General features: G+C 42.6%; 1 protein-coding gene across 2 annotated transcripts in view; it reads right to left on the bottom strand.

The window, feature by feature from the left end:
• Positions 1-1,338: 1,338 nt before the first annotated feature.
• Positions 1,339-10,191, bottom strand: part of LOC146679560 (protein NLRC3-like) — a 48,228-nt gene continuing 39,375 nt past the window's right edge. For both annotated transcript variants that reach the window (XM_085450224.1, XM_085450225.1), the window contains 2 exons: positions 3,986-4,270; positions 1,339-3,143 (listed from right to left, as the gene is read on the bottom strand). In XM_085450224.1, the coding sequence (XP_085306350.1) occupies positions 1,342-3,143; positions 3,986-4,270 (2,087 nt within the window). In that variant the 3' untranslated portion in view covers positions 1,339-1,341. The remainder of the gene's footprint in view (positions 3,144-3,985; positions 4,271-10,191) is intronic.

Here is a 10,191-nt window from a genome sequence, read left to right as displayed (position 1 = left end):
ATGGAAGATGATGAAGGGGAAGAGTTTTCACAACTTGAGGCCTTTTGTCTTCACTGTATAGGACAAAGAAGACAGGAAGGGAGGGAGAAGTGAGGAGAATAACACACAGGAAATGGTCTTGGGCAGACTCAAACTAGGCCCTGGAGTCACGACTCTTACTTTCAGTACATGGGTCACCTGCTCAGCCAGGTAAGCTACAGCAGTCAGCAGTGTGTGAGTTAATTTGAAGACAATGACGACTATAAGTCAGGTAAAAAAAATACTTATCATCAACCAACAAGGGGAAAACAGTGAGCTTGAATGACCAAGCTTTGACCAAGGGTGGCTCACTCCTCGGTCTTCTTGCCCAAGGAGTGAACCACCCTGCATGGCTATCAATGTGGTGCAAACAAGGCCATCATACAGTACAGGCCATCCAAGCTGATTTTAACTTTTCCTCCCAGATACCACCTTAGAAATCATCTAGATTAGGATATGTTGGCTGTTCTAGATCCAATCACAACAAACAGAGAGCTGTTGTGTGTCCAAGGTGAACAGGAAGAATATATACATGCATAAAGTCAATAAAGTCAGAAGGTTTGCTTTAGACTGTGCTGCAGTTTATCATCAAAGACAAACAGGCACCATGCTGCCAACAAATGGCATCAAGTCTGACTTTAGTTTACTTTTTTTGTTCTTTTTTTAAAATCAAGATTAAATTTTATAGCAACCACAGCAGAGATGACCAGGGAAGGTGTGCTTGAGGGGATATAGCTACAACAGCTGGTTTCAGACTGAAGATGAACTGAGGTGCTGCACCCAAGTCTGCAGGTTCAGGGAGGGACAAACATCTGCTGCAACCAGATTGGAGTGAGAGGAGAGAGCAGGCCAACAACAACAAAGAAACAACAAACACACTGTGGAAGACCGAAGCAGAGTTTAGTTTAAAGTGGAACTAAGGATGTTTCTCTGGCTGCCAGGATTCACTGAGTAATTCAAATGCTTTCTTTAATGCAGGAGCCACCATGCATGTAAAAGCAAGTGTTTCACCAACATTTGTGACTAAAATAGACCTGCAGTAGAAATGTATCTAGGAGCATGCATGTGAATATGAAGTATCACAACATCAGGCACATGCAGCCTAAGTGTTTAAACACAGACTGATAACATAACAGCAGCAGTGATGATCAGAGTTTATGGTGAATCCAGCGTCTCGAGTTCTGGAGGCATCAAAGAGGTTACAGTTGTATTGGAGAAATCCCAAAACTTTAGGATACAAATTCATACAAAGACAGAAAGCCTGGTGAAATAAATTACTGACACAGTTGGATGTTAAAAGTAAAGACATGAGTACAAATGTACTCACAGAGCTTTGTTGGAGGCTTTGACCACTGGCAGCAGCCTCAGAAGAGCCTCCTCTGAAGCAGAGTATTTCTGCAGGTCAAACACATCCAGATCTTCTTCTGATGACAGTAAGATGAAGACCAGAGCTGACCACTGAGCAGGAGACAGTTCATCTGTGGAGAGACGTCCTGATCTCAGGGACTGTTGGATCTCCTCCACTAGAGAACGATCATTCAGTTCATTCAGACAGTGGAACAGATTGATGCTTTTCTCTGCAGACAGATTCTCACTGAGCTTCTCCTTGATGTACTGAACTGTTTCCTGATTGGTCTGTGAGCCACTTCCTGTCTGTCTCAGCAGACCTTCTAGGAGACTCTGATTGGTCTGCAGTGAAAGACCCAGGAGGAAGCGGAGGAACAAGTCCAGGTGTCCATTTGGACTCTGTAAGGCCTTATCCACAGCACTGTGGTGGAGAGATTTTAAATTATTTTTCTTTTTAAATAATTTAGACCATAATTTTGCTCGTTGTTGTTCCATCAGATTGAGCCCAGAGTTGATGAAGGTCAGATGGACATGAAGAGCAGCCAGAAACTCCTGAACACTCAGATGAACAAAGAAGAACACCTTCTTCTGGTACAGTTTTCTCTCCTCTTTAAAGATCTGTGTGAACACTCCTGAGTACACTGAGGCTGCTCTGATATCGATGCCACACCCTGTCAGGTCTGATTCATAGAAGATCAGGTTTCCTTTCTGCAGCTGATCAAAAGCCAGTTTTCCCAGAGACTCCATCATCTTCCTGCTCTCTGGACTCCAGTGTGGATCTGTCTCAGCTCCTCCATCATACTTGACCTTCTTCACTTTGGCCTGAACCACCAGGAAGTGGATGTACATCTCAGTCAGGGTGTTGGGCAGCTGTCCTCCCTCTCTGGTTTCCAGCACATCCTCCAGAACTGTAGCAGTGATCCAGCAGAAGACTGGGATGTGACACATGATGTGGAGGCTTCGTGATGTCTTGATGTGGGAGATGATGCTGCTGGCCTGCTCCTCATCTTTGAATCTCTTCCTGAAGTACTCCTCCTTCTGTGGGTCAGTGAACCCTCTGACCTCTGTCACCATGCCGACACAGTCAGGAGGGATCTGATTGGCTGCTGCAGGTCGTGTGGTTATCCAGAGGCGAGCAGAGGGAAGCAGTTTCCCCCTGATGAGGTTTATCAGCAGCACATCCACTGAGGTGGACTTTCTAGGGTCAGTTAGGATTGTAGTTTTGTGGAAGTCCAGAGGAAGTCGACACTCATCCAGACCATCAAAGATGAACACAACCTGGAAGTCTTCAAAGCTGCAGATTCCTGCTTCTTTGGTTTCAGTAAAGAAGTGATGAACAAGTCCCACCAAGCTGAACTTTTCCTCTTTCAGCACATTCAGCTCTCTGAAAGTGAATGGAAATATGAACTGGATGTCCTGGTTGGCTTTGTCTTCAGCCCAGTCCAGGCTGTATTTCTGTGTTAAGACTGTTTTCCCAATGCCAGCCACTCCCTTTGTCAGCACTATTCTGATCAGGTATTGTCTTTTGGGTGAGTCTTTAAAGATGTCTTCTTGTCTGATTGTTGTTTCTGGTCTGTGTGGTTTCCTGGATGCTGTTTCAATCTGTCTGACCTCATGTTCATCATTGACCTCTGCAGTCCCTCCCTCTGTGATGTAGAGCTCTGTGTAGATCTGATTCAGAAGGGTTGGGTTTCCTGCTTTAGCGATGCCCTCAAACACACACTGGAACTTCTTCTTCAAGACAGACTTAAGTTTAGGCTGACACTTCTGAAGAGCATCTGAATCAAAAAAAAGGAAAAAAGAAGGAAAAGTACAAATCTGGTCTCAAGGAGCTATCTGACATACTTTGCCCTTTGTTGAGCCTATCATACATTTTAGTTTTTAATATACTCATTCTTCCAGAAATTCATCAAAAAGGCGCTACAGGAATTCCTAAATGTATTTCCTGAAAACAGCCACATTAAATGTTTTGAACCTCCACATCTGCATTGCTTTGCAGCTTTTCATATGTACCTGATGCCAACATGTGCAGGCTAAACAGGTTTATGCTTTCTGTGCCTCTTCTCCAAACTTTGTAACCAAAAAAAACAACATTGAAGTGTCATAATGTTCCCCACTGCTATGTTATTTAAAGACGCATCTGAGAGAGATTCATTAATTCTTCTCATATATTACAATGGCGAAAGACAATGTAAACCGTTTCTGGCCACACAAAACATGTGCTTTACTTTATTATATATAAATGTGGCATTTTTTTCATTAAACATTTAAGTCAAATGACCGATGCTTAAAGAGTGTCCTCTTGTTAGAGAAACACTCTGACTTTTCTTTTTTAAGGCAATCAGTTTGCATGGTTTTTAAAAGTAAAGAACACTTGTGTTTAATTAAATACAGCTCACATTAGATCTAAGTAGTTTCACAGGTTTATGATGATCATCAAAATTCCTCCATGTAGTTTAGAAAATACATTTGCAGGCATGTAACAAATCCAAACATTCGTCGTAGAATGACGTTCTTGCCCTCTCCTTTTTCTTACAATGAATTCTGAGGTTTCACTTTCACATCTCAACAAACTGCAAGGTGACCATTTTTATTCATGGTATCTGATGCATGACCTCACCTTGTTGAGCAGATGGATCAGAGTTCAAACGCAGCTGAGAGAAAAGAGAAGGATCTTTGATCTGAAGATGCTTGATTGTTATCTTGCATGCTTTGTCTCCTTTTTTCCTCACTGTGTCGATCAAGCTGCGTGCCTTATCTGCTCTGAGTGGGTTCCCCTCCAGTATCGATTCTTCCTCCAACTTATTTAAGATACCATCACTTACAAGGGCCTCAAGGAGCAGTTTAAGGATTTCTATTGTTACCCTCCAGACAAAGGCTGACCGTACCCTGGCAAGCTCCTCCTCTACAGGAAGAAGAAAGAGACATAAACATGCTTCTCAGTCGAAATCATGTGAAAAATACAGTGGAACCCCGACTTACGAATACCCCATTTAACAAAAAATTCAAGTTACGAAGGCAATGAACGGCAATATTTCTGCCCATGGTACGGCAAAATGCCGGTGTAACGAAATCCGCTGGCTCTGATTGGCTGAGCCTACAATGCCCACAAGGCCTTCCGAATCATGTGACAACCCCTTGGCTTCCGTACTCGTGCTTCGCTGTTCCACTTGAACGACATATTGTTGTTCTAGTTAGCAATTAGCCTATCGTTCAGCATCACCTCACTCAAAAGGTGCAATGGCTGTTTCGACTTAAGAAAATTTTCGACTTACGAAAGACCCTCGGGAACGGATTAATTTCGTAAGTCGGGGTTCCACTGTATTTTAACTTTGTTCAATTAACACTTCAACATCTCATCAACAAATACTAAATTTTAGGGTGTGTAGGGTTAAAATGATGCCAGCTTAAAATGAAACCGAAGAAAAAATTGAAACTGAAAAATAATGAAAAATATGAAAAACAAAATCTTGTCATTCATATCCTGCATTCCAGATTAAGTTTAAAATAAGAACGAGTGCAAGTACGAACGTGAGAATTATGTATATTGTAATAGGTATATTGTACCTAAATGATAGTATATTGTACAAACATGAAAAGTATATTGTTAGAACTATATCTAATATTGTTAGAACAATAGTATACTATAATAATAAACTTTTCACGTTATAATGTGACATAGCTCTATTTTTCTTTTGCCTGGGTGGCGGCTCTACGCTTCCGTACTACGCTTCTGTATCCAACACTTTTCAATGTGGCCTCACAAAATTATTATGACTACAACAACCATGAAAAGAGTTGGATGGACATTGCTACTCAATCACAGCTGCCTGGTCAATGTTTTTCATTAGTAATTTAGCAAAGTTGATGGTGTGTGTGTCTGTAAGACAGAGAGAGGGAGAGCGAGGGACAGATTTTGTATGATAAGCTTCATGTTATGAAGGCACAGTTTGAGCACTCGGGTCGCATCAGAGCATCGGGCCATATAGTGTGAGACCCTGCATCGTGACCTATGAACTTCTAACCTCTGCGATTTAATTGTACAGTTTGAGCAGGAGCTGAATAACGCGACTGAAAAAAAAAATCGCACAGTGTTTGCCCAGCTTAATGCAGACTGTTTAAACTAAACAAGCTGCTGTTTCACATAATAAACCCTGTCAGCTGCAGTATTGTCTTCTGTTTTAACAGTTAAAGCAGTAGAGACGAGCTGTTTGCATGTGCATGGAACTCTAGCGTCATTAACCATGCTAGCTGTTAGCTTATAGCTCACGCTAGCTAACCAGCGAGCAGTTAAAAGGACAGCTGAAGCTGCACAAAATACCCACAAACTTATCTCACTACAATGTAGCGCCGAAAATATGACTCGCAGCTCAAGCTCGACACAGCGTCTGTAACATAAGACTGACATCCAGCTAACCACAGCTAAAAGATATTTAGAGAAAACTTACAGTTTCCTCAGGTTACATGAACTGAGTTGTTTCACGCTGAAAAGTTGGTTTGTTTTGGCTCTCACTGAAGACATAGCTGCTCTTTTGTGCTGCTTTTACCCAATGGTATCTTTTGCGAGTGTGGACGCGTCATCTGTTTGCTCCTTAAATGCTTTTCTTCTTTTATTGATTTTTATGCTGATTTTTTCCCTTTTTTCCGTATGAGCTTACCTGCGATAGCTTCTGGACACTTATAGATCATTAGGACTAAAGTGTTCTTAACAGAAACAGCAATCCTCAGCGCTCCGTGTGTCTGTGGCCTAGACACAGCTGAAGCCTGATTACAGTGTCTGGGCACCGAACAGCCCCAATAGCCTGGAAAGGTGCTAACCGCTAGGCTAACTAGCAACAAGATGCCTTCCCTCTCCACAGATGACTACCACAGCCTCCTGCAGAAGATTGCAGTACTGGAGACAAAAATTCATCGCTTAGAAGTAAACGTGGAGGTAAATGGACTGTGTGGAAATGAAACAACCTTGCCTTTGATTCAAAACAATGGCGATGAGCAAGCTAGTACACAGCTAAGGAGCACAGATAACATGACCAAGAAAGTAGACTCTGTGCATTATTATAAATCCTCAAGTGATAATCCCCCCTTGGACTGTCTTGGTGCAAAACCAAGACATAAATCATGTCTCCTGGAAGGCGGAGGACGTATCACGGGCAGAGCACAGCGAGCTGAAATCTCTGAAACCGACTGGCCTTCACTTCCTACGAGACAGAGAAGCTCTTCTACCCCTGTATACGAGAGGAAACAGGACTGGACAACAGTGAATAGGAAGGTTAACAACAAACCTCCAAAACAACTGAATGTGAAACTGCACAACAGATTTGCTCCACTATCAAAGGACCCTGGATCTATATCGGACAACCATCCATCTAAAAGCAGCGAAGTAAGGTCTGAAAATCTGTTGAAAAGTAAAAGACCACAGGGAAAGCTAAAGGCTAGGCCTGAAACTCTGATTGTGGGTGACTCTGCCGTAAAGGATGTACAAATGATGTGCGGTAAGAACACTAAAGTCCTCTGCTTTCCTAACGATATGGTCAACAACCTGAAGGAGAGAATTCTTCAAATTGCAGATGAATATCCAACTGTGACAAACACTGTTCTGCATACAGGGTCAAACGATGTGTCCAAACAACAGTCGGAGGTTCTGAAACGGGACTTTACTGGATTACTAAATACTGTAAACTCTCTGAATGCAGCTGTATTCATCAGTGGACCTGTACCGCCGGTCAGAGGAGGAGACGAGAGATTCAGCAGGTTGTTTACACTGAATAAATGGCTTATATCAGCATGTACTGACCACTCGGTGCATTTTATCAACAACTTTAATATTTTTTGGGAACGCAGGCATCTGTTTAAAGCAAATGGATTTAATTTTAACAAGTCAGGGGTGAAACTGTTCACCTCCAACTTGTTTTATTCCATACGTCATCCATATGTGCTTGGTGCCAAGGCTGAGATAAACGAGGAGTTATCTCATAAAGAGGAACAAACAGTACTCCAAGAACAGACAAAGCCCAGCAGAAACCTTGAGGAGGAGCTCCATCTGCCCCCACCCGGGAAGAGCCTCAGAAAGGAGAGACATCTGAGGCAAGAAGAGGGGTCCCTATTTGCCTCCAACTCTCTCAACAACACCAACGACCAGGACCAGGGACCACGATCTTCCCCAGTCCCCCAAACCCCTGACAGGCCATCACCCTCCTCCCCCTCCCTTTCTCCCTCCTCCCCACACCTGAAATTCACTGAGGAGATGATGGAGCGGGTCAATGCTGGGCTCAGATCTACCCCCCGTCCCAATCCCTTTTTGTCCCCCATAAACCCCCCACCAGAGCGGCCAAAGGTTCGCCATCGAGCCCCGCCCTCATCAGAGCAATCGAAGTCACATTGCCCAGCCTCACCCCCCTTAGTTCCTCCTTACCACCTTCATGCTTTGTCTCCACAGTCTGATGTGTTTAGGGTCCGGGCTGCGAGGATTATGGCAGTGGTGACTTTTCCCAGGAGAAGCTGGGACCCTGTTTACTAGAAGGTTTTAAAATCTCTGTACTTTTAGGTGACAGGAGACATGTGGCCTGGTCAAAACACAGAGAGCTGCACTCTAAAAGATCTTTAAACATAGTAAACATACCTTGTGTGCCACAGACTGCTCCCAAACACGAGGGGACAAGTAATGCCTCTAAAACACTTAAGTTGGCTTTATTAAACGTTAGATCTTTAGCTGGGAAAACATTTTTAATTAATGATTTAATCACTGAGCACAGCCTTGATTTTATGTTTTTAACTGAAACTTGGTTGGACCAAAGTAACAGTGGAGCTGTTCTCATCGAGACGACCCCTCCTAACTACAGTTTTATCAGTGAGGCCAGGGTGAGCAGGAGAGGAGGAGGGGTTGCTGTCTTATTTAATGAATCATTTCAATGTAAGCAGCTATCTCCTGGAAGTTTTCAGTCTTTTGAATATGTGGCTTTACAGCTGAAGGCCCCATCCAAAGTTGTGTTTCTTAATGTTTACAGGCCTCCCAAATACTGCACAGACTTTTTTAATGACCTCAGTGAACTGCTGTCTGTGATCTGTGTTGATTTTGACTGTGTAATTATTGCTGGGGATTTTAACATCCATGTGGACAACCCTCAGGACAAAGGGACTAAAGACCTGAGTAACACTCTGGGCAACTTTGGGCTGACTCAGCATGTAACAGAGGCCACACATAATAGAGGACACACTCTTGACCTACTGATCTCCAAAGGCCTGAGCATTTCAAAGGTTACTGTGTCTGATGTGGGCCTGTCTGATCATTACTGTGTTTTCTTTGAAAGTAAAATCTCAGCCCACACAAATATATCAACAACAGTGATCACAAAACGGTGTATAACTGAACACAGTAGTGCAATTTTTTACCAGGTCTTCCCATTAACACCTGACCTGTCCAGAGGGTCAGTCAATGAGCTCGTCAATAGCTTCAATGCTAACATGTTAAATGTAATGGACACTATTGCTCCCATTAAGGTGAAGGTTATCTCTGGAAGGAAAAAGTCTCCATGGAGAAACTCCACACTGGTGAAAAATGAAAAAAGAGAGTGTAGGAAAGCTGAGCAGGTTCACTATGACATCTATAAAGAGAAACTTCACAATTTTAATTTACAACTGAGGAGTGCAAGGAGGTCCTACTTCTCTGACATCATCACTAAAAACAGCCATAATGCTCGGGTCTTATTTTCTACAGTTGACAGGCTAACGAACCCTCCTGTGTCAGTGGCAGCTGAACTTCATTCGACCATGGCCTGCAATGACTTTGCCAAATTCTTCACAGAAAAAATCCAAAAAATTAGACAAGGAATTGGTACATCAACAGCAGATCCAGGATATGTACTGTGTCCACCAAAAAACTGTTTAAACACCATGAAACAGTTTCACCCGATTAACAGCAAAGACCTGGAGGACATCTTAGGTCAACTGAACTCCTCCTCCTGCTGTTTAGATGTCCTGCCAACAAGTTTTTTCAAAAAGGTCTCAAAGACTTTAGAGTCAGACCTGTTACAGATCGTCAACTTTTCTTTATTATCAGGTGTGTTTCCAGAATCACTAAAAACTGCTGTAATCAAACCTATACTGAAAAAGGACAATCTTGACAAGACACAAATGAACAACTACAGGCCGATCTCAAATCTCTCATTTTTAAGTAAGATCATTGAAAAAGCAGTTTCTCAACAGCTCAGTTACTTCTTAAAACAGAATAACTACTACGATGCCTTCCAGTCAGGTTTTAGACAGAACCACAGCACTGAAACCGCTCTGACCAAAGTGTTTAATGACATATGTCTGAATACAGACAGTGGAAAAATGTCAGTCTTAGTTTTACTGGATCTCAGTGCAGCATTTGATACAGTTGACCACAACATATTACTCAAACGACTGGAGAACTGGGCAGGTCTTTCAGGAACTGTACTAAACTGGTTCAAAACATACTTAGAAAACAGGAAATACTTTGTATCAATAGGTAACTTCACATCTGAGCAGACAAGTATCACATGTGGAGTTCCCCAAGGTTCCATCTTGGGACCCTTTCTGTTTAACATTTACATGCTCCCACTGGCACAGATTATAAAGAACAACAAAATAAACTGTCGTAGCTATGCAGATGACACACAAATATATATCACAATGTCACCAGGAGACCGAGGCCCTGTACAATTTTCTCCAGCTAAACAAAAACAAAACTGAGGTAATAGTCTTTGGCGCCAAAGAAAAACGATTACAGGTCACCAGAGAACTTCAATCTATACATCTAAAAACCACAAACCAGGCGAGAAATTTGGGTGTAGTGATGGATGCAGA

Source organism: Copadichromis virginalis, unplaced genomic scaffold (assembly GCF_057382275.1).
Source record: "Copadichromis virginalis isolate Kocher_CV1m ecotype Utaka unplaced genomic scaffold, C_Virginalis_male_GT1.1 unmapped_scaffold_1, whole genome shotgun sequence".
Taxonomy (NCBI): Eukaryota; Metazoa; Chordata; class Actinopteri; order Cichliformes; family Cichlidae; genus Copadichromis; species Copadichromis virginalis.
This window is presented reverse-complemented; position numbering and strand designations above follow the sequence as displayed.